Source organism: Urocitellus parryii, chromosome 12, assembly GCF_045843805.1.
Source record: "Urocitellus parryii isolate mUroPar1 chromosome 12, mUroPar1.hap1, whole genome shotgun sequence".
NCBI classification, from domain to species: Eukaryota; Metazoa; Chordata; class Mammalia; order Rodentia; family Sciuridae; genus Urocitellus; species Urocitellus parryii.
This window is the reverse complement of record NC_135542.1, coordinates 91,368,320-91,393,150: the sequence shown is the minus strand read 5'-3', so window position 1 is coordinate 91,393,150 and position 24,831 is coordinate 91,368,320. Positions and strand designations below refer to the sequence as shown.

The following is a 24,831-nucleotide window of genomic DNA, read 5'->3' as shown; positions in this document are numbered from 1 at the left end:
AGATATCTAAGAGTCAGTAGGTTAAACAGTATAAGTTTTTGGTTCATGGAGATTCAGAGATAAAAAAAAAAATTTCCCTCAAATTCCACTTATAAGCCCAGTGTGACACATGTCTGTAACTCCAGTGACTTGGGAGGCTGAGGGAGGGAGATTGCAAGTTGGGCAATTTAGCAAGATCCTATCTCAAAAAAAAAATTTTTTTTTTTTTTAAGGCTGGGGATGTAGCTCACTGGTAAAACATCTGTGAGTTCAATCCCAAATACCCCCCCCCAAAAAAAAAATTCTATTTATAAATCACTTGAGGCTTTTGAAATGATTCTTATTTAATCATCACAAAAATTTTATGGGTGATTAGGGCATGAAGGAGTTCAGTTTACCTGAGTGTCTGTGAATATGTTCCTTTTGTTTGCTTGTTTTTATTGGCCTCCATCCCTTCATTAATAATGCACCTCCATTGTTAAAAAGAACACAAAGCTGAACACTGTGGTGGTGGTGCACATTTGTAATCTCAGCCCCTTGGGAGGCTGAAGCAGGAGAATCGCAAGTTCAAGGCCAGCCTCAGCAACTTAGCGAGAGCCTGTCTCAAAATAAAAGATAAAGGGCTGGGGATGTGGCTCAAGCGGTAGCGCGCTCGCCTGGCATGCGTGCGGCCCGGGTTCGATCCTCAGCACCACATACCAACAAAGATGTTGTGTCCGCCGAGAACTAAAAAATAAATATTAAAAATTCTCTCTCTCTCTCTCTCTCTCCCTCCCCTCTCTCACTCTCTCTTTAAAAAAAAAATAAATAAAAGATAAAAAAGGACTGTTCATATAACTCAACGGTAAAGCATTCCTGGGTTCAATCCCCAATACTGCAAATTTTTTTTAAAAGAAATTAATAAAGTAATAAAAGGGCTGGGAGGGGGTAGCTCAGTGGTGGAACCTTTGTCTAGCATGTGCAAAGCCCTGGATTCAATCCCAGTACTAATAAATAAGTAAATTAATTAAGTAGCCTGTAACCAGACTTCTAGAGAAACCCACAATTAATGGTTATGCTGTGCTATAATTTTTTCATGCTTGGGTATATTTGTGTGTATGTGTTTATAACTGAGAAGGTTTTCTTTACATAAATTGGATTGTGCTATAACATAATTCTGCTACTTGATTTTTTTCATCTTTTACCATCCCTCTGTGGGCATTTGTTTATATGAACACATCAAACCACATCAGTTTGTACAGGTGTAGCTCACGCTTGTTTGTGGCTGTGTAGTTCTTTTCTTTCTTCTTCTTCTTTTTTTTTTTTGTGTGTGTATGTGCATGTGTCATACTGAGGGTTGAGCCCAGGGGTGCTCTACAGATGAGCTGCATCACCAGTCTTTTTTTGGGGGGACTGAACTCAGAGTTTGACCCCTGAGCCACATCCCCAGCCCTATTTTATATTTTATTTAGAGACAGGGTCTCACTGAGTTGCTTAGCACCTTGCTTTTGTGAGGCTGGCTTTGAACTCATGATCCTCCTGCCTCAACCTCCCGATCTGCTGGGATTACAGGCATGCACCACCATGCCCGGCTCACCAGCCCTTTTTATTTTTTATTTTGAGACAGTCTCACGAAGTCGCCTTGGCTGGCTTTGAACTTGCAATCCTGCTACCTCAGCCTCCCAAGTGGCCGGGATTACAGGCATGAGCCCCTGCCCTTGGCTGTATAGTTTTTTTGTTTTTTTGGGTTTTTTTTCTTTTTTTTGCAAAAGGTGTGAGGGGTTTCTTTTGCCTTCTTCAGCCTTTCCTCTCTCTTCCTCACAGGTGGTGGGTCTTCTCTTACCCAACCAAACACTGGCATCCACTGTCTTCTGGCAGGTAAGAGGCTCTGCAAACAGCACGCTCCTGAAGGAAGAGCTCAGACAAGCACTGGTCAGGAATTCCCTTCTCTGGGCTCTCCTATTCTAAGCCCCTGGGGTAGAGCCAGTCAATCCCACTCCCCCAGCCCAGAAACCACTGGAGGAAAACCTGAGACTTTGGCTCAGCTGAGCAGGCCCCCTGTCAGGAGTCAGCAGGACTCTAACCATTATGTGTCACTCTAGCCTTTGAACAGAGGTGAAGAGGGGGCTGGGGGGCTGTACTTGGACCACAATGGTTTGTGGGTGGCTACTCCTTGGCTGCTCATCCCATGGTCAGTGATCTGAGGCCTACAGCCTCATTTTGACATCCATCTCCCCCAGATCTGTAGGGCAAGGTTGCGCCACCCTGAGGAGGTGAAGTGCATCGCAGAGCCTGGTCTCTGCCCTTGGAGACAGTGTGTTGCAGTTCTTGGAAAACAGCTGAGGATGTCTGTGTGTGTGTCTGGGCAGGGGAAAACCTTCCCAGGAAGGAAAAGCTGTCTGACTCTTGAGAGGAAATGTCAGAGAATCTTCCCTGAAAAAGACTGCTGGGGACCTCTGACCTGGGTGCTGGAGCCGGTACAGAGCACTGGGCTAGGAGATTTTTGAAAGGTGTAAACTGTCAATCATTCCACCTTCTGTCCAGCAAATATTATAATAAGGATAATATGGCAAAGGCAGTGGGGCCCTTTGGGGGAGTGAATGCCAGAATTTTAGGAGAGGGGACAGTCTCTATACTGGGGTGGACAAGATCGCATCCTGATTTTCCAGAAATGGAGGGGTTTTCTGAGACCCAGGACTTTGATACTAGAACCAGTACAGCTCCAGGCAGACCAGGACAATGTGTTATACTAACCAGGGGGACTGAGGGAAATACCTGTGAGCCAGAGATAGCATCTTGTGTCTTTCTGGGGAGGTATGGCCTCCAGAGGCCCAGGCCTGGCTTCCAGGAAGATGACAGTGCCTTCCCTGACTTCTTTCCCTGTTGCCTTTCAGTGGCTGAACCAGAGCCACAACGCCTGTGTCAACTATGCAAACCGCAATGCTACCAAGGTGAGTCACTGCCCTCAGCTCAGTAGTGGGTTCAGCTGGGGTGACCCAATGGTCCTCCCTACAGTGTCACATGCTGCCATCATTGGTATAAAGCATTGCCTTCCTGGAGGCACCCTATTTAAGCTGCCAGCTCTGCAAGCAGGGGTGGTGCACTCAGACCTTGCTTACACAGGGCCCGTGGGAGTCTCCAGGCAGGACCTGCGGGGGAGGGGGGGGGGGCCGGGGAGGACTGTGCATGAAGGAAGGTGGCCTGTGAAAGGGGAGTAGGATGGGGAACGAGCAAGGAATGGATTATTTCTTCCTTTTTAAAATTTTTTATTGATACATCATGATTATACATAATAGTGGGATCCATTGTGACATATTTGTACACGCACATAACATGATTTGATCAATTTCATTCCTTTATGCAAGGGATCAATTCTGCTGGCTTCAGAATTCCTCTTGTGCATCTCTCTTTCTTTTTAAAATATTTTTAGTTGTAGATGGACACAATACTTTATTTATTTATGTGTGGTGCTGGGGCTCGAACCCAGTGCCTCACCTGTGTGAGGCAAGCGCTCTACCGCTGAGCCCCAGCCCCAGCCCATGTTCTTGCACATCTCTTGCTCAGATACTGGATCCTGATTGGCATCAGCCCCTTGGGGACCAAATTCCCCTATGGCTTCTTTCAAGCTTCCCTGGAAATTGCCTCAGTGACCCTGGTCCCCAGACTGTTGGCCACAAAAATCAAGGGACTGCTCTTGAGGATGGGGTTTTAAGAACACTGGTACCTTCTCTCCAAAGTCCTCTGCACTCCTCAACAAGCCCATGTGGAGGTCCAATCACCCTCCTAGTGTCCCAGAGGGCTGCTGAGTCCTGCTTTCCTGGCAAGGCCACCACCCTTCTGTCAATTCACCATTTCAATCCAAAGGCAAAGGGAGGAGAGGAAGAATCTAGGTCCTTGGTGGGCCGGGGGAGCACTGTCAGTTTGGATAGGGGAGGGTCTTGGCATTTTTTAACCTTGGAGAAGAGTTGGGTACAGGAGTTAGGAGTTGTCCTGGGCAGTAGGAACCTCGGGGGGTGGTCCTGAGACTCAGGAAGCTACCTCCCACATAGCTAAACCTCAAATCCAGTCTCTTACAGGCTTCACCATGCACGTTGCCCTTTGGATGGCTTCTGTTTGCCTTAAACCAAGCATCTTCCACAACAGCAATTGTAGAGCAGGACATGACCCAGCCCCTAGCTTTTTCTTAATTTTCTATGTTGGAACTTGGGCTCTGGTTTTTTTTTTTTTTTTTTTTTTTTTGGTACCGGGTATCGAACTCAGGGGCACTCAACCACTGAGCCATATCCCCAGCCCTATTTTGTATTTTATTTAGAGACAGGGTCTCACTGAGTTGCTTAGTGCCTCCCTCGCCTTTGTTGAGTCTGGCTTTGAACTCGTGATCCTTCTGCCTCAGCCTCCCAAGATGCTGGGATTACAGGCATGTGCCACTTCATCTAGCTGGGCTCTGTTTTTTAATGGATGTATTGGGAACTGTCCTGTGTAAACATGAAGTCCAGTTTCTCCCTGGTGAGCCGGCTAGACTACAGTGGATGGCCGTGGATGATGGACAGTGCTCTAGGCATCCCTCTTGACACTTAGCTTTCCTCACCTGGAGACTGTTCACCCCACCATAAATGACTCGTTTTGGCCCTTGCTGTCCTGCACCTCTAGCCAGCAATGTCTGCCTGGAATCTTTGTAGAAGAAGGCAGGAGTGAAACAGGCCTTTCAGCTCCTTCCTGGATATTGCTTCCTTGTATTCCAACATTTGGAGCCAAGTTGAGAGAGTCCAGGGTCCTTGTGCCTTCCCCTGGGGGACCTCTTCCTCCTTGCCAGACCTTCCAGGCTGGTGGACTGGCTTGCTTCTTGCTGGCTGGGGCTGTTGGCAAGGGTGGAGCATGGAGCTTTGGGCATACAGTGGGCTTGCAATTCTACCTTTGTCTTCCAGCCCTCACCGGCATCCAAGTTCATCCAGGGCTACCTGGGAGCTGTCATCAGCGCTGTCTCCATTGCTGTGAGTAATGCCCTGCCCCCGCCCTTTAGTTCTTCTGCTTCCTTGAGTGGGTGGACCTTGTCTGAGGGCCAGGGTAGGCCAGGATGTGGGGTCAGGGTCTGGGAGGGGAGCAGTGAGGGAGGCTCTCTAGGCAGAGAAGTGTCCCATAGTGAGAGTGTACATGCTAGTGCTCCATGGTTTGGAGAGGAGAGGGGAGGGGAGGGGAGAAGCGGGAAGGGGAAGGGAGGGGAGGGGAGGGGAGGGGGATCACATGGATGGTGAGGGCAGGACATCTATCCTTAGAGGAGCCCATACCACACTCTTCCTGGAGTAGCTGGTCTTCACACTGCCTATGCAAGATTGGCCCATCAGCCAGCTCCTCTCTGCTCTTTACTTGAGCTCCTGAGGTACTGTGATTCCCTCTCTGTTGCCTTGGTTGTGAGGTCACATGTCTAGCTTCTCCTGAAGGCCTCAAGACAATGGCATTAGGCTTACTTTGAATTTTTTTGGGGAGGGGGGATTGAACTCAGGGCACTCAGCCACTGAGCCACATCCCCATCCCTATTTTGTATTTTATTTAGAGACAGGGTCTCACTGAGTTGCTTAGTGCCTCACTTTTGCTGAGGCTGGCTTTGAACTTGGGATCCTCCTGCCTCAGCCTCCCGAGCCACTGGGATTACAGACCTCACTTTGAATCTTCACAGGATTTTGAGAATAGAGCAGCTACTTATTATGAAGTTTGTAGATTTGTGTCAATGGATGATGGGTCCCTGTTCCCAGAGGAGGACAGAGGGGGAGGCAACATGGCAAGGGGCCTGGACCAAGCCAGAGTGGAGGCTCAGGACCTTAGACAAGGCTCCCAGGACCTTGTCCACCCTTGTCCCACCCTTGACACCACCCCTGTGCTACTATCTGGTACTCTCTTAATTCCTTTGGGGTGGCCTCCTATAGCTAACTCCAGAGGGTAAAGTGTCCCTTCACAACTTTGTCATTACTTTCATTTCATAATAACTACATGTAACTGGAAAGAAAAAAAATAATTAGAAAAGGCTAATAAAGGCAAATCCACATATAATGGAAGAATTCAAATACAATAATTTTTCAGTAAAACCTCCCTTTCCTTATCTTCCCTGGATCCTTAAATAAACATCATCGGTGTTCACGACTCTGGAATGACCCTTTGTATCCGACACCATACTTTGACTGTGCTTCTGAAGTAGAGATCTGGGGCTGTCCTGAAATGGCCTCATTTGTTTTACTCCCACGTAAACCAACTCATCTCCAAATGGCTGTTAAGTGGGGCATCCCATCTCATGCCCAGGATCTCTCTCCTTCCCTAAGTCTTTATGTCTTACTGCCAGCGAGAAGCCACATGTTGCCCAACATATTTAGATGGCTCTCCAGGAGAAGGCCAACGCTTGCCGGTGGACCTGCCACCTGGCATGGGACTTCATCTAGGCGTCAGAGTGGAGGTTCTTGATTCTGGGGCTTGCTGGGCTGAGGCCAGGGGCTGTCCCAAGACAGGGAAAGGCCTCGTTCTTCCCTTTGTCACTTCTTGGCTCCTTAGGGTGAAAGGAGCTGATGGCCTGCCTAGCTTAGCACTTGAAAACCCCCTTCTCTTCTAGGAGATGTACAGGTGGGGGGCAAGGAGGAGGTCTCTCAGGGAAGGACATTGGGTTGCCCTGAGTGGGAGGGCTTGAGCCTTGGAGATCATTGTCCTGGTGGGACTTCCTTCCCCTGCAGGCCTGGAGCTCAGAAATAGGAATTCACCTTCTTCTGGGAGCTCTGGACCCTCTGTGTCCCTAATCCCCATTGTCCCACCGAAGGACCACCAGTCATTCCAACCCACCCACTTCCCAGGACCAAACCTAGCCCAGATTGGTGGGTGTTTTAAAGACTGGGCCCAGCAGAGGTACCCTGAAACTGGGGACTCACCTGGTGGGGTATGAGGGCCTCACACTGCTCTGGGGGACACCCCTCCCTCTTCTTTGCCTAGCCCTAGAGCCCCCTGAAGAAGGCTTCCCTGTCCAACCGGAACCACCGTCCCCCCAGCCCAGCTCCTAGAAACTTCTCCTTCTCACACTCTCAATTACGCCCCAGGTCCCTGTCCTCTCATTGTTCCACAGCCTGAGTCTTGTCCCCCAGCAGGATTACAAGTTAACCAGAGACAGGCACGGTGTCTCCAACCCCCCAAGGGGAGCAGAGAGCCCTGCTCCATAAATACCTATTAATTAGGCTTCTGATTGATTGCTGGCCTCTGGAGGTCCCTGTCCTCTCCCATCCGTGAGCTTTGGCAGTGGTGGCGTCGTCCCTCCGCCTGATGTCTTCACACAGTGAGGGGCTAACTTCGGCAGATGGAGCCGAGTTTCTGACTTGGAAAATCTGCAGCCTGCTTGCTTTTCTTTTGTGTGTGTAAATCACAAAACCTCCCAAGAAAGAGGCTTTATTTTATTTTCCTTTCCCTTGTTCTCTGGAACCCCAGGCCCCACGGCCTCATTAACTGATCTCTGCTTCAATTAGTGACAAATCCCCTCCCAGGGTGAGCCTGTTAGGGGGAGATGACCTGCAAACAAGTGTCACGGCCCCAGTGGTTGGCCCCACTCTGGCATTAATTAAAACGAGTCCCCACATGCAGGCGCCTGGATGGGGGCTGACAGGCTGAGAGCAGGTCCCAGGGACGAAGGTGAGCTGAGGTGGAGGCCAGCCTCCTCTATGGACCCTCACCCATTCTCAGAAGAACCCCTCGGCTTGGCCAGCAATCCCCCTTGAATCAGGGATCCCCAGTTTTCATGCCCCCCAAATGAAGTCTCATGCTGGTTCCAGGACCACCAGGGTTAGGAGCCTGCAGTGAACCTCCTAAATAGATCTGGCAGTGTCTGGCTTCTTGCTTGAGAATAAAAAAGAAATTCCGTCTTAAGTTATTTTTGAAATCTAACAGTTTGCCGTCTTTTAACAAAGGAAGCCTCTCAGTCCTCATTGTGTTTTCATTGGGAGTTTGTGCGGAATAATTATGGGGTGGCCCTTGCTGTCCTCAAGGGTGAGAGAGGAGGTGGGACCCACTCACTGACTCCCTCCAAGGGCCTATTCTGTGCTGTAAATATGACAGAGACTGGGCTGCAGCTGGGGCCTTCAGGATCCAGAGGGGACACTTGAGCGCACCTGACACAGTCAAAATCATGGTGAAGCTGGCCTCTGGGATGCAAGGGGACCAAGGAGGGGTGCCTAATTCAGTCATGGTGCTCACTCAGGATAGACTGAGAAAGCCAGGGGTAGGCAGGGCTGGGTGTCACAGAGAGAGGGCAGAGCACACGCAGAAGCAGGCAAGAGAAGGAACACTCTCCAAAAACAAGTGGCTGCCACGTTCAGAGCCATGTGAGAAGGTGTGGGGTGGTGAGCCATGGCGGGGGCCAGGGCCAGAAGTGCTGTGAGTGCCTGGCTCAGGAAGTAGGAGGACCACACCGGGAATCCTGGCCTGGGCTCAGGGACCTGGGCATTGCAGGGACTCAGGCAGAAATAGGCTGGAGGAAAAGTCATGAGGAGTTGGCAAGGCCCAGCCCACAGACCACTCATGGACACAGGGTCCTGGGGGAGGGTGGACGTGAAACAGAGGAGGGAGGCTCAGGGCTGAGGTCCCTCATGACTGGTCAGGGGCTTATCAGTAGAGCCAGATGATGAGAGATGCTTCCTGGTCACTCCTTGAAACCTTGTCTTTCCCTGCTAAAGAATTGCTAACCTCCATGCCTGAAGGCTCTGGGCCCTGGGGTGTCCTTTCTGCATAGGACATGGAGGCTATTTCCCTGAATTACCAGACACTGAAGTATAGGGAAGGAGGGGCCTTGGGATCCCCATGAACCCCTATACCTCCCAGTTGCTTACTGGCAACTCCAGGTCCCCTTGATGGTCATGATCCTAATACTGGCTAATGATCATAATAATAGTCACAATAGCTGACACTTAGGGGTGCTAACACTGTGCCAGGGACTGTATCATTGTTCATCCCCACTGTACAGATGAGGAAACGGAGGCACAGGGTGATGTCAGCGGCAGAGCCTACCCTGGCTTCCCCACACACTCTTCTGCTGACACAGAGACCTCTTTTTCTTCCTGCCATTGCTATGACATGAGAAGGTGAGAAAAGCCAAGCAGTGTTTTAGCTTCCAGATTGGAGGAACTATAACCAGGCTCTGGGTAGCAGGTACCTCCTCAGGTACCCCTGGGAGCAGTGGGTACTGGAGGAAATTTTTTGAGAGACTCTTTGTGTCTTCTGCCCATCTTCATACTTGATTCCTGGATTTTCTGTCCAAAGTTGATTCAGCTGCATGTGTTTGCTCTTAGTCTGGAACATTCCCTGCCTTTCTACAATACAGGATCTGGCTGATTCTGTAGTAGAAGGTGACTCCAGACCCTTCTCTCCTTCTTGGGGTCTGAGGGAGGTGGGAGGGCTACACCTGTGCATCCTAGACCAGGTTATCATCTTGCTTCTTCTGTTATGAGCAGCTTCTTGGTTGAGGGACTATTGCATGGACCCTGGAGCAGAATCTGAAGTGTTCTGGAAGCCTGCAGATGGTGATGCTGGCAGTGGCAAGTCAGACATGAAAAGCAGCCCTGCATCTATTCTGGGGAGGACATGTTGCTGTCCCCTCCTACATGAAAGGGTCTGATGTAATTGGTTTCTCCCTAGGTGGCACACTGGTCCCTGTGGACAGTGCTCAGGGTTGGCCATTGTTGCTAGCAAACAAGCCACTCAGCCACAGATGCACTTACTGGCACTTTAACCTATGCAGAACTCTGTCCCAGCCACCTCGGTCACTTTGTACTTGAGCCCACTGCTGAGCCACAAGCTAGTTGGGGTTGGAGGACAATTGACCTCCATGGAAGGTCATTGGTCCACTTGAGTTTATTCTACAAAGCATGCCCTCTGGTGGCATTTTTTGGTACTTCAGTGGTTGCTTGCAGGGCCCCAACCCTTGCCCTTCAGGACCCACATGAATCCACCACCATTAGGATCTATTATTACCCACCACCCAAGGGTGGGCCTAAATTCTGACCTTATGCCATCCTTCCTGCCAGGCATGCCTTCCCCTCCAGTGTTCTTCAGGGCCTCTTGGCAGAATTGATAGAGTCACAGAGCCAGCTGCAGGCTCCTCCCAGTGCCCTGAGACAACCTGGCATTCCATGCCTCTGAACCTCTACAGAGTCCCCCTCTTTTCCTGCCAAGCTGCTCCCTACTCACCCTTCAGGACTCAATCAGGCTTCCCTTTTCTCTGAAGCCTTTGTGGTCCAGCCTCTCTGGTCCCCTCTTCCTGTCAGGGTGGGTGAGATGACATTCTAGAGTGGGCTTGTAGACCCAGTCTGCCGGGGCTGGGATCAAGCAGTGCTCAGTGTTTGCCGAGAGACAGCAGTGGCTCCCAAGACAAGTCTCTTTTATCGATTTTCCCCCCTCTGCCTCAGAAATCATTCATTTCATTTGTTCTAGAAGCATTTAGTAAGCCCCTACTCATATCACCATGCTCTGGGAGTTTAGTGAGGAACAGGAGAGACACAGCCCTGTGGCCTGGTACCTAGGTTCTGTTGGGAAAGATGGAACTTTAAAGAGTCCACAGGAAAAATTAATTCTGTGCACTTCCATTTAAAAAATCAGACACATGTATTATTTTGATTCAGAACATTTTAAGGTGTACAAATAGGTACTTAGAGCTTGGGATAGGTACCAGGAAGAAAAAGGTTTCGGGATCTTTGCGAAACTATCAAGGACACCTTGAGCCAAGGGGAGGCCAGATATTTAGGCTGAAAGTGAGGAGGCACAGAGGGACAGTGGTCAGGGTGGAGGTTGGCTCATGGGAGGAGCAGGGAGATGGCCAGGTGGCTGGAGGCCTTTAAGCAAGGCCATGTCCACTTTCAGAAGACCACCCTGGATGCTGTGGAGAGCCAAAGAGAGGGACAGCAGAGGAAGTGGGGAGCCTGGTAGGGAGGTAGGGACAGGTGACAAGTGCTAAGTGGGAACAGAAAGAAAGAAGTGCATTCAGGATATTTAGGTGACAGCACAGGTGGCTCCTAACAGTGAGCTAGTTGTGGACCTGGAGAGGCTCCTGTCCAGAAAGACCCTGAGGCTTCTGGCAGAGGAGCCGAGCTGGTCATGGGCCAGGAAGACAGGGTATGGGTGAGGCAGAGCTATAAACCCTCCACCTGGGGACATGAAGATGGAATGCTGAGGCCCATGGGGACAGGCATCCCTCATCCTGTGCCCATGTGGGCTGGGAAGGAGAATGCAGCCTGGTGGGACGGGGATGCAGGCATGGCCCAGCCCCACGCAGGGTGTCCTCACCAGCCTGGCAGAAATGAGGCTCCTTGTGGCCTAGAAAGATATCAGTATTGAGGGATACAGCCACCAGGCACATAGTTCATGACACTAAAGGCTGTATATCAAGGGGTCCCACCCCACCGGTGGCTCTTGGTGCCCTTTTCCCATCTCCTGGGAATCTGCTCTTGCTATGCAAATGGCTGGTCTTAGGTGGTTCACAAACATCATCAAAGCATAAACATCAAAGCATCTCTCCTTGGGAAGGACAATTGGAAAGCAAATAGCTCAGGATTAAGAGTGAAGCTTTAGAACTAGCAGGCCCCACGTGGACAGGCGAGACTTAGGAGGCATGTGTATGTGTCTGAGAGCAGGCCAGCACACGAAAGCCCAAGGCAGGGGCTGGGGACGAGCGCAGTGGGGAAGAGGAGACCTGGGCATGTGTGTAGCTGGGAGTTCTGTAGGACTTAGTGTGATTACCCTGCCCACCCACCAGTGAAGGGCCAGGGACAGGGAGGGTGTAAATACAGAGGTGGCCAGTGGCTAAACGTACCCTCATTCCTCCTCTGGCCCCAAGTCCAGGCCTTCCTGCTCCAGCACCTCGGACAGCAACAGCCTGGGCAGGAACCCAGGGTGGGCTGCAAATCAGGGGGCTGGGAGCCCGTCTGTTCTGGTTCTTCAGGGCCCTTTGGCCTGGAACATTTGGTGGAGCCCATTAAAATTAAAAAGCCAAGTGGCTGGGGGCTCAGAATGCCAGCTCGTTTTCCCTGGCATGGTGGGTCCTGTTTAAGGGAACCAGCTGGCATGAATGGCACACAACTCATCACGAACAGCAGCTAGCGATCAGAAAAATCAGAGCTAATAATCAGGTTCGGGAAAGATAATGAGATATGGAACAATCACTGCTGAGGGTCCCCCAGGGTCTGTTTTAACAGCCTCCAAATAAGCTACAAAATAGAAATTAACCAAACAGGGGCTCCATTTGGGCAGAGGGGAAAACAAACAAGGTACAGATTTGCACAAGAATTCCTCATGGAGCCTAGGAGGGGCATTAGCAATGGCCTGAGGGAGGAAGGAACCTTCTCTAGCCACGTCTCTCCGGGCTTTGATGGTCAGGTCAATGCAGTTGACAAGAAGCCAGAGAAGAGGGAAGACCAGCTTCTGACAGCTCAGGGGAGGGAAGGCCCAAAGACACCTGGAACCGGGCTTGTGGGAGAAATGGGCTAGGTCACCTTTTCTGACTGCGGCAGTTCCAGCCAGTGGGAAGAACAACCAGCTAGAGAGGGGACAGCTTCAGGGCACCCCAGAAAAGGCAGAGTGTTTGCCATAAGTACTGACCTCTCTTCCTCCTTGCCCTCCTGCTATATTCCAGTCCTGTGGGGAAGGGTCTGGAAAATTCCAAGACTCCTTGCTCACTTCCAAATGGCTCCTGCTCCCTGTCTCTTACACTTCCTTATCTCTCCAAGTGAATGTGCTGGGCTTTGGACCCAGGCCTTCTGACTCCTAGCTGTGGAAGCAGGGGTGTTGGAAATGATCTAGATCCCAGTCCCAAGCTGGCCTTGGTCAGGGGTCTCTTGCTATGCAAACAGCCAGTTTTAAATGGCACAGGACATCATAGCTTCACTCCTGGAGAACAATTGAAAAGTAAATAGCATAGCAGATAAGAGCAAAGCTTTGCAACTAGACCCTGGGTGGCCCATCCTAGCTTCACCAGTCTCATCATAGCTGTCTATCCTTGGCAAAATTACTTAACCTTTTGGACCCTGCCTCTTATCTGTGAAAAGGGGCAATATGGCCTCTCCAAAAGCCTGTGGTGGGGCTTTCCTTAAGACACTATGTGCTGAGTATGAGTAGCTCATGGGCTGGCACCTAGTCACCTTTCTCCTCCATCTCCTCCTCATCACTAATGCCTCTTTGGGTCCTCTGGTTCCTCCATGTTTTTCCTATCTGCACTTTTTTGTAGGGTAGAGAGGCTATCTGGGGGAGACCTGAACTTGGTGAGGCCATGTGTGGCGGGGCAGCAGGGCCAGGGTGGGCTGGCAGTGCTCCAGCCTGGTCCTGCTATGTCCAAGCACAGGCCTAGGACCCATGGGGCATTAGCAATGGCCTGATGGAGGAAGAAACCTTCTCTAGCCACGTCTATCCTGGAACATTCGGTGGAGCCCATTAAAATTAAAAAGGTAACCCTCTCAGCCTTACCTCAAGCCAGCAGGGAGGACAAGGAGCATGAGACAGGATAGCCCAGGCTGGGTGAGCTGGGTGCACTTTGGCTCCACAGGGCCCTAGGCTGCCCAGGGCTTGGCAGACTGGCATTCCCAGGCCAGGTGGTGCCTGCCCCACTGTGCCCTGACTTCTGCAGGCACTGGTGGCCCTGAGGATTTCCCAAGGCTCTGCATCTTCCGCAGCCACCCAAAATGCTAAAGCCAGAGCCATACTTGAGGGTGCAGAGTGCCCTGCTGAGCCACCAGGTGTGCAGATCTGAGAGCAAGATGGGCTGGCTCTGGCCTCCGTGTGGGGGAGCAGAGGCCTCCACACACTGTCTTCTGGTCTGGCCACATGCCTCGCATCTTTTCTCACTCCGTGCCTATGCTTTTCCCCTCCAGAAAGTTCTGCTCTGCCAACCTCTCCCCACCTTCCTCTCCAAGAAGCCCCTCTCAACCTTTTCTGTGCTCTCCCTGATCTCCCTCCGTTTGCCATGTTGGTTCATGTGCTTATTCCTTAATCATCAGCTTACTGAACATGAATGGGCGCCACCAGTTACAACCCTAAACCCTGTGCACACAAAGAGGGAAAAGGTGTGGTTTCTCATCCCCAGGCTAGGGAATCAGACCCAGGAGAGGTGGACATTCCCAAGGAGGGAGGTACTGGTGATGTGGGCAGGGAGACTTGGGCTGCCTGGGAGAGGTGATATCATTATTATACAGCTGCATTTATTAAGGCATCTCATGTACCAAGTTCATGCTTGATACTTTATACCCTTATAACAGCCCTGGGATGTTGTATAAATTTCTATTCCTTTTAACCACAAGGAAATTGAGGCAGAGAAAGTTTAACTTATCTTCCTAAAGTTCTACTGCTGCACCATCTCATACAGGTCAATGGAGAGCTGCTCTTCCTCCAATTCCGCCCTTTCTCCCCATAAGCCATTGCAACTTTTTCTATTTTTTGTTTTTTATTCTTTCCAAGGTGGGCCTTAATGTCCTGGTTCAGAAAGCCAACAAGTTCACTCCAGCCACCCGCCTTCTTGTGCAGAGATTTGTGCCATTCCCTGCTGTAGGTAAGAGCTGCATAGCACACGGACGAGGAGTGCTGCCCCTGGGTGGGTGGGACCACGGGGCCTACAGCCCTTCCACACCTCTCCTGATGCCTGCAGGGGTTCTGCTGGGGGAACTGGAGCAAAATGTGTGCAGATAGAAAAAAGGACGACAGGGCTTCCCTCACCAGCTCCATGCTGAGATTCTACAAATCGCAGAGGAATTCTTTTCTTTCTTTCTTTCTTTTTTTTTTTTTAGAGAGAGAGAATTTTTTAATATTTATTTTTTAGTTTCTGGTGGACACAACATCTTTGTTTTATTTTTATGTGGTGCTGAGGATCGAACCCAGCGCCCCGCGCATGCCAGGCAAGCACGCTACTGCTTGAGCCACATCCCCAACCCTTTCTTTTTTCTTTTGCAGTAGTAGGAATTGAACCCAGGGCCTCAGGCATGCTAGGCAAGCACTTGACCACTGAGCTACAACCCAGCACTCTTTTGTTTTATTTGAGGTCTGGGGGTATAGCTCTGTGGTAGATTGCTTGCCTGGTATACACAAGGCCCTGGGGTCAATCCCCAGTACAATAATAATAATAATAAAATTTTTCAATAGTTTTTTTTCTTTCTCAGCATATATTTTTCAATTGAAGAAATATATTAAACAATAATAATGATAACAGTTTGAGAGGGTCTTGCTGAGCTGCTGAGGCTGGCCTTGAACTTGAGATCCTACTGTCTTGTCTCCCGAGTAACCAAGATTACAGATGTGTACCGCTACATTAGTAAGCATGGATCTTATGGGAATTCTTAACCTGGGGTCCCCAGGCCCCCAATGCTCAGTAGACATGATACAGTGGATCTTGTGAACATGTAAAATACTTACCCTGACCGCTAACTGAAATGTAGCATTTTCTTCCATCATGAATGCACCCAGCAAACCACAGTAAGGAGCAGGACCAGTGGCTTTGTCACCAGTGGAAATCACAGATACTTGTGTGACACAGTTGTCACTTGGAGACCTTAAAACATTATTCATGCACAACAGTAATTCAAAATATTCGTATTTAATATATCCACTGCTAGATCTTATTTTTTAATTCATTAGTCAAAGAACATGTCTAGTACTATTTAAAAATTTTTAATAACTTGTTTTAATATAATCCCTTTGTAATCCTTTGAATTTTGTTTTATGCATTCAGAAACAGTTGTCTTCTTCTTTCTCTTCCCCCTCTCCTCCTTCTCTTCCTCCCTCTCCTTTTCCATCTTTTACTTTTTGGGGGTACTGGGGGTTGAACTCAGGGGTGCTTTAGCATTGAGCTACATTCCAGCCCCACTTTTTATTTTTATTTTGAGACAGGGTCTTCCTATTTGGCTCAGGCTGGCCTTGAACTTGTGATCTTCCTGCTTGGCCTCCTGAGTTGTTGGAGGCCAAGCAGGCATGTGCCACCATACCAGGTAGGAAAAATGACCCTGAGAGGGGTGTGTAGGCCTAATGTTACTGTCAGAAAGGTTCCTGGCACAAAAGAAGGTTGGAAGCTTCTGCCAAACCCAGGAAATGCCACAAATCCTGACCTGGCTCTTAGGAAACCTGAACTCTTTAGGTCTGACTTTGTTAAGTCCCCAAAAGTGGAGCATTTTTCAAAGTGAAATAAACATCTAGAGCAGGACAAAAGCAGGGCATGATTAGTTGTCAAAGGAGACATTTAAGCAAGTGCCCAAACACTACCAGAGTCCCCCTCCCTGCATCTGGTGCCCAAGGACAAATGTGACACATGGCCTGAGGTTCCATGACCTCCCTGGAGAGCTCCCTGAAGAGCCCAAGCTTGTGGCCTTGACCCTGATCTTCACCTGAGGGGTCTGCTTCCCCTTCTGTTTACCCACTCCTACAGCCCAGAGCTCTGGGAGAAGCAAATGAGGCCACAGACCAGATTTCATTGATAGTAAAGTGTTTGGGGGCACCTATGAAGCCCCCGTGAGAAGGTGGGAGATTGTTCCTGGGCAGCCCCACCTCCTCCATGGCCCAGAGGCTAATGAACTCCCAGAACCACCCGGCTGAGCCTCTGCAGACGCAGATAATTGCTATGGCAACTCCACACTTTTAATGAACTCTCAGCTATTTCTGTCATGGGCCATTAATGGAATACCTCTTTAGGTCTGACTTTGTTACTGGACCTAATTGAATAAACGTGGCTGCCCAACTGGTGCTTGTGGCCATTGGGGTTGAAGGATCAGAAGCAGCCTGAGAACCAGCAGCTCCCAGCTGCCCTGGACTGGATCGAAGACTCCACACAGATGTAATCTGTCCTTGAGCCAAGCTTCAGATAACTTTGCCAGGGGCCCTTTCCAGACCTCTCTGCCACCATCTTGCTGGGTAACCTTGAGATGGTTTTGACCTCTCTGGGACTCCTTAAAGAGGAGAGGCCCTTCTTTCAGTCTGAGCCTCTGGCTGCAGTCTGACTCCCCTCCCAGCTTCTCATGGGGAAGGAGTCTTCGGCTCCCTCACACAAATCCAGCCATGGTTAGGTGTCTTGAGATCCCCCAAGCTCCTAGGCAGTTGCACAAGTCATCTGCAGCATGGCTTGCAACCTTGCTAGTCCTAGCTTGCCAGGAGAAGCAGGCCCTTCTGCAGCCCAGGCCCATCTGCAAACAGGCACTGGTCAACTCCCCTGGTCAGGGCTGACACCATGCTATGGGAAATGCAATGGAGTGCCGCACCCTCACCCACCAAGGACTGAAAAACCCCCTGGTCCTCTTAATCCAACATCCAGTCTCTGCACCTGGCCTTCTCCACCTTTCCCTGGGTGCCCCTGCCCAGAACAAAGCATCTCTGAGCCACACTGCAGGCCGGTAGGGCTTGATTGGCTCTACTTTCTAAGACAAGTGAGGCTAGATCAGGCTGAACCACAGGAAGGCTCTTACAAGCTTGCTCAGGATGTGCTTCACCTCGTAAAGTGTCCTTTGGGCCCTTTGGGCCACTGGCACCATAGGGGACCACACTCAATGAGCTGTGGGTGCCCATTGGAAGTTGGGAGAGGTGAGTGGAAGTGATCAAATGAAGCCCTGTGTTGGGGGGTGTGTGCTTGCATGTGTAGGGTAATGGGGGGTCCTGAAGAGCTGTGTGCCCAAGTTCAGAAGCCGCACCCCACTCCCACTCTCCTGGGCAGGCTGGGAACAAGGAGGCTCCCAGGAATCAATTGCTTCTTCCCCCTGCTCTGTCCTGCTCCTCCAGGCTCCTCCCCAGCCGGAAGCCTGGGAGGTGAGGGGAGATATCTTTTCTCTGCTCCATGATGTTGAGAGAGAGGCCTGAGACACCTGGGCACAGGATACCTGGTCCCTGCACCTGATTCCATTGCTCCCCATCCTTCCTCTTACCCACGGAGTCCCTTGCCACTGGGATCTCCCCGACGGTCACCAGAAGCCTCCTCTGGGTTTGCAGAGCCCAACACTCCCAGGAACTGCACACCTCTCCTCACCTCTCCAGCAGTGTTCTTCATTTTGTGCTGGGAGGACCTTAAAGCCAGCCTCATTTTATAGAAGCATAAGTAAATTCAGACTCACTGAAAGTTATATTCTAAGTTGACCAAAGCCCAGGCTTACTCAGGGCTACTTCAAGCCCGTGTGGATAACCCTGTGCCTCTGTCATGGAGAAACAGGGACATGTCCAGAAGTGGCCAGGGCTACTCAGTGTCCTGCCGGGAGCATTCCACCTCCAGGTCGCCCAATTTTTCAACTGGGGCTGTGTGTGCCTGTGCACGTGTGTCCGCCCACGTGTGGCTGATGCACGTGTCCGAGCTAACTATGTGGGAAGCCTGGGATGCTCGCTGCAGCCACCTCTCTCCCTCAAGGTGGTTTCAGAGCCACGCTGTGGCCCTGGTCTAGAACGGCAGTCATGTGGGAAATCTTGGTTTCTATTTATACATGGAGATGTTAGGAAAGACGGTGAGCCCAGGAGCATGTGTGTTGGCATCGAAATCGATTGGGGACTGGTAATTAATTTGTTTAGACCTTAATTAATTCTCCAGTTCTTTCTTATTTGTGGACTGTCACGCTTAATTGTGTTCAGGAGCTTGGGCTGGGAGCAGGCCCTCTATTAATTGACGTGTGGTTGCTGTGAGGTGGAGTTAATGGTTTGGGAAGCCGGGCAAACAGTGTAATTAAAGGTCGACAGAGGAGACCTCGGAAAAATACACCCCCAGGCCCAGGAGCAGGCTCCATTCTAGGGGAGGCAGGCCCCACAAACGCAGCCTTTCGGTGAGGACTTGGGGAGGGATAGTAGGGAGGTGTTCCTAGCAGGAGGGAGGGCCCTGTGCTGATCCCATGAGAGGGTCCGTGGCCAGAGGAATAGACACGCTTGTCAGGAATGGGCAGAGCCGGGTTTTAGAGAGTGGGAGACCCCAGGGGTCACCTTGGGGAGCACATCTCTAAAACTCACACCTCAGGCTCTGTGGATGTGGATATAGGCAGGAAGCCCTGAAGGTCACCCCAGGCCGCCTACCTGTGTCACATGGAGAAGGAGACACCAGTAAATGCCATGGGCTAATGAAGACCCCATCTGGACTGTGGACTCCCATTGCAGGAGGCCTGAGCCTCAGCATCAACCTGCTGATCCCTGTCTATAGCATAACCTTCCCATAGGAACCCATGAGAAATGACCTCTTCTGGCGTCATCGCCATATTTTGTTAAATGTCAAACATATTTCATTGCCATGAAAAAAAAAATCTCTGCTTCTCAGTGAGCAGAGAGACGCTCAGGGCATCTGGGAGTCCGGGAGATCTGTTTGTTCACACCAGGGCACAGGACACCGGGTCCCTGTCCTGTGCCTGCTCCCTGTCCCCTTTGGCCCCCAGGCCACCCAGGTCTTTATGTCCTTGATTTCCCCTGCTCCACTGCCCCTCCCTGTACTCAGGCCACCTGCTGGTCTCCTCCAGGAGGTGGCTGCACAGTGCTACCTGAGCCCCCGGGTCCAGCCAGGTCAAAGCACAGCTCCCAGCCTGCAGCTCCACTGTCCCTTGGCCCCTGTGAGTGGGAGACAGCAGGAGGCACCCCTGGCAGATGTGTCTTAAATGCTGTGACATGTGCGCCCTTCTTTGAGGTCAGTGGTGCTTCCTATGGCATCTCTGGCCCTCGAGGCTCCTCTGGAAGCCACAGTCCCTTCTCTGACCTGCTCTGCTCTTGCCCTTGCCTGCTCCCCAGCAGCTGTGGCAACTCTTGTGACCCTCCCCTCCTGCCTCTTGTGGCCCCAGTCCTTTGCCCCTGACCCTGCTGGCCTAGAAGCCCACTCTTCACCACTCCTCAGCACTAGCCTTGGCTGCTAGGTATTTGTGATTTGGCTCAGATACCACCTCCTCCAGGAAGCCCTCCCTGGTAGTTTCATTCGGGGTTAGGCTGCCTCCATCTCTCCAGGACTGCCTCTCACATGTCCAAGTTTGCCTCTCTCATCAGGCTGGGTCAAGGACGGGATCTCAAGGATCACCACCCCCCCAGGCCCCTTGGAACCCAGCACATAGTCGGTGCTCGATGCAGGTTTATTCAATGATCAAACAAGTGCTTTACCACAAAAGGATTGAGATTGGGCACTCGTAGTGGAACTTCACCCTGACGACACTGGTAACTAGACTCTGTATCTCCCTGGATACTTATTCTGGATTTTCTTTTTCATTTTTTAAAATTGTTTTTGAGTATTCTGGTTGTGTGTGTGTGTTGTGTGTGCGCGTATGAGTTTGCACCTTCACCTACTACATTCACTCTTTCAGTCAAGCAGGACTAGAGAGAATGATCAGTGAACCCAAGATTTAACAGTTCACCCAGTGTGTATCTGACCTTTCCGGACCATGCTTGCCCCATCCATGATATGGAGCTACTAGCTAGGTGTGGTGGCACATGCCTGTAATCCCACCAACTCAGGAGGCTGAGGCAGGCGGATCACAAGTTCAAGGCCAGCTTCAGCAAGTTAAAGCATGGGCCCTAAGTGAGACCCTGTTTCAAAATAAAAAGGAAAAAGGGCTAGAGAGCTCAGGGGTAAAGCGCCCCTGGGTTCAATCCCCAGTACCAAAAAAAAAAAAGGGGGGGTGGGGTGGGAGGATACTAGTATCTCTACGCAAAGTTTTCATGGGAGTTAAACATATCCATCTCCCAGCATATCATGAGCACCCAATAACTGTTAGTCCTCCTCCAGCTCCGTTCCCCTTCCCCTGTCCCAACCAGCATGGCAAGTTCACAGAGAGGACACATACCTGCCATAGGGGAACTTGTTTAGGAGCGGGGGTTGTCAAAATCTTGAAATGCTGCAAAAAGCAAATGTTCCAGTGATAAATACTATAAAGTTTCATAGAGGATAAAACCTGTTAGATATTATTTCTTTTCTTTTTTTTAGGGTGGGGGGTGTTGGTGGGTGCCAGGGATTGAACTCAGGGGCACTTAACCACTGAGCCACATCCCCAGCCCTATTTTGTACTTTATTTAGAGACAGGGTCTCACTGAGTTGCTTAGCGCCTTGCTAAATTGCTGAGGCTGGCTTTGAACTTGCAAACCTCCTGCCTCAGCCTCGGGACCCTCTGGAATTGCACATGTGTGCCACCGTGCCTGGCTTATTAGATATTACTTCTAAATCAGCTTCCAATGCTTCCTAGATTTTCGGAACCTAACATGAACTAAAGCATTTAGGTTAGATTATTTTTGAGACAGAGAAAGAGCCTTAGACATCAAAGGGATGTGCGGACATGGTGACGTGGCTGTTGAGGAGCCACCGAAGGGTGCTCTTGTCGGAGCTTCCTGGAAGGAGGGTGGGCTGGGCTGGCTGCCGTAACAGGGGACAGTCTCACAACCATCGGGGGCCCCAGTGTGTATCAGCCCCCAAGAGGACATTAGCAGGGGGTCCCAATCAGCCACAAGGAAGTCTCTAGTGGTGTGGCCTGGGGCGCTGTCTTCAGTGCTGTCCCTATCCATCATGTTGTGACTGTCTTGGACAGGGGAGGCTTGTGGCTCACATTCAGGGACAGGGACCCCCAGCCTGGCAGGGCTGTGAATTCATGAGTGAGAGTACCTATCTAGAAAGGTCTGTAGAAGGGGGCTGATGGGCTTTCACAGGTTTGGCATGAGGTATGCCGTTCAAAACAGTGTAGCTGCACAAATGTTAGGGCACCAACACCCGACTTGGCTGAAGGATTTAAGATGAAGAGTTGGGGCCCCCGGGAGTTTCATGGACTGTATGCTCACAATGCATCCCTTCTGGCTCTGGTGAGGCTCACTCAGATTTCAGCTACATTACCAAAGATAAAATGTGCAGAACCAGGCTGGGTACCATGGCACATGCCTGTAATCCCAGTGACTCTGGAGGTTGAGTCAGGAGGATGGATAACTTAGGGAGACCCTGTCTCCAAATCAAAAAATAAAAAGGGTTGGGGTTGTAGCTCAGTGGTAGAGCCCACTCACCTCCACAATCCTCTGGTTCAATTCCCAGTATTGGGGGCGGGGAGAATGTCCAGAAAGGAGGAGTCTGTGTCCAAGCATCTCTGACAAGTAGGAGCCCAGCAAGAGAGACAGAACCTTCTGAAAATGTGATAGTCTGTTATTGGAATGAGCTCTCTGACCCCTGGGATTTAGGGAAATATCTGATGAGCAGACTGGCTCAAAAAAAAAAAAATGTGAGGGGCATTCACATGTGGCCGAATCACCAGTTTCTGGGCAGCTTGCCCAGGACCTGGCATATAGTAGGTGGTCAATAAATATTTATAGAACAAATAGCCTTCCAATTCAGAGATTTTGTAATTCCTAAAATCCAGAAGGCAGAGAAACCCAGAGGCAGAGAAGATGAAGCAGCACAAGACCAGGGAAGGGTGGTGATTATAGTTGGGGGCAGGAGACTGCCAGGAAAGAGGCATGTTGGGGCCTGGAGTACAGGTTTAGGGTTTGAGCTTTATCTTATGGCTAAAGGGAACCATTGCATAGTCTCAAAGGAGGGAGCAGCTGGGACAAGAAAGAGCTTTTCAGGAGATGAATGTGCTAGCAGGATCTTACATTAAGAGATTCCAAACTTCAGAATCAGCCTACTCCTAGATTTGCAGGCTGATTTTTCAGTCCAGAAATTCCCAGTCCTGAGTTGGTGACACTTCAATATGGGTTGTGAAACTCTCCCCAGATTCTCAAGCTATTTAAAAGAAAATCTGTGCCATTTAGCACTGCCGCTCAGATGGAGTAAAGGAATATTGTGAAATGAAGCAAATATTAGGGTATACATCTTCATTGGGTAATCATCACTCCTTTAAATCGGAGGGGTGTATCTTGCTGTGATTTGCATGAGTGTGTGTGTGTGCGTGTGTGTGTGTGTAGGTGGTGATGTGCGTACATGTGCACTTGTAAATGCATAGGTCATCTCTGGAGGACAGGAGAACCTGGAGAAGGGGTGAAGCTAAGAATCAGGGTTGGGAAAGACTTACAGCTAATAGTCACACTTTTACACAATTCGAATTGTTTACTATGTGCACGGGCTACCTGCAAAATAGAGGAAGGGAGGGAGGCAGGAAAAGAGGGAGGAAGGGAAGAGAAAGAGAAGGGGAAGGGGAGGGAGCCCAGCATTGCCAGACCATCCTTCCAGATGAGGAAGTGGAATCTGCTAGAAGTCAGTTTGGACCTCAAAATGGGAACTCAAGAATCTGGGTACTACTGTGGTAATTTGCTTAATAAAAATGGCTCCTTTTTTTTTTCTGATAATATTATTTTTTTTGTCTAAAGTTAAACAGTCATCCGGAGATGAGTTTAATGTATCTCCCTCCAAATTCAAGTAAACATCTCAAAGTGTATAAATCAATGCTTATTTATTATATCTACAAAAATACAAATGAACATAAATGGGATCAAATATGTACACAGTAAACTGCTTTATGCTCTCACAATAAATTTTGGACATCTTTCCATGGAAGTCTTAAAATTCCAATTTATCCTTTTTAAACACAGAGGTAGTTCTTTCCATGACAATTTTTGAAAATTATAAAATATTTCAAATACAAGAAAAAATGAGGAAATAGAAAAAAAAATGATAAATTTGCTTAAAACACTCTGTACTCTCTGCCTTCTTGATTTGGGTCTCTTCTCTCCAAGGATGGCCATTGGCCTACAGCCTGTGTATCCTTCCCATTTAGGTTTTTATTTTTTATTTTGGGGGTACCAGGGATTGAACTCAGGGGTACTCGACCACTGAGCCACATCCCTAGCCCTATTTTGTATTTTATCTAGAGACAGGGTCTCACTGAGTTGCTTAGCACCTCACTTTTGCTGAAACTGGCTTTGAACTCCTCCTGCCTCAGCCTCCCGAGCTGCTGGGATTACACGTGTGTGCCACTGTGCCCGGCTAGGTTTTTATCCTACGTGCATGTGTCTCAAACCATCAACGGTATTTTGTTGTTGTTTGTTTTGTTTTTGTTTTCAGTGCTGGGGATGGAACCCAGGGCCTCAATGCCTGCTAGGCAAGCACTCTGCCACTGAGCTGCATCCCTAGTTCTTTTCACGTTTGTATTCTGAAACAAGGTCTCACTAAAATGCCCAAACTGGCCTTGAACTCAAAATGCTCCTGCCTCAGCTTCCCAAATAACTAGGAGATTACAGGAGTATGCCACCACACCTGGCTTGTTTATATATTTTTAAACATTTATATTCACTATATGATACTGTATATGTCCTTTTGAAACTTGCTTTCCATTGTGGTTTCGAGACTTATCCATGTTAACATGTATGTGTCCATTTCTGCTGCTACAAGCGTTCTCCTGTCTACAGGACTATCCACAGTTGATGCATCAGGATGTTTAGGTTGTTTCATTTGTTACACACAGTCCTGCTCAAACAACCTTGTACATGTGTCCATGTGCATGTGAGTGGTTTTTTCCTGGATAGGGATTATCAAACCTTCATCTGTATCATGTCCACCTAGGAGGCTTAAGAAAAGAAAGAAACCCATCTGGGCCCGACATCATGTGACCAGTGTTGTGAATCCAGGGTTATGCACCTAGAAGTGGAATGAGCGTTGGAGGGTGTGTCCTTTAATTTTACTAGAGATTGCCAAATGGGCACACTGGCTTTTACTGAACCTGCAGGATATGATCTTATGTTTCTTATGTCCTCTTCAACATTTGATATTATCAATCTTTTAAATTTTTTGTCTATCTGAAAGGGTTTGTTTTGTTGTCTTTTTATTTTATTTTATTTTTGCAACACTGGGAATTGAATCCAGGGGTGCTCCACCTCTGAGCTACATTCTCCAGCCCACTTTACTTTTTATTTTGAAACAGGATCTCACTAAAGACCCATACTGGCCTTTAACTTTTGATCCTCCTGCCTCAGCCTCCTGAGTTGCTGGAATTA

At 49.6% G+C, this 24,831-nt stretch overlaps 1 protein-coding gene across 4 annotated transcripts in view; it reads left to right on the top strand.

Annotated features, from left to right (window-relative positions):
- Positions 1-24,831, top strand: part of Sfxn5 (sideroflexin 5) — a 112,372-nt gene that overhangs the window by 53,394 nt on the left and 34,147 nt on the right. For 2 of the 4 annotated variants that reach the window (XM_077792018.1, XM_077792019.1), the window contains exons 7-11: positions 794-823; positions 1,783-1,836; positions 2,853-2,909; positions 4,884-4,949; positions 14,413-14,503. In XM_077792018.1, coding sequence (XP_077648144.1) covers positions 794-823; positions 1,783-1,836; positions 2,853-2,909; positions 4,884-4,949; positions 14,413-14,503 — 298 coding nt within the window. The remainder of the gene's footprint in view (positions 1-793; positions 824-1,782; positions 1,837-2,852; positions 2,910-4,883; positions 4,950-14,412; positions 14,504-24,831) is intronic. The other 2 variants (XM_026411740.2, XM_026411742.2) reach the window with 1 other exon arrangement.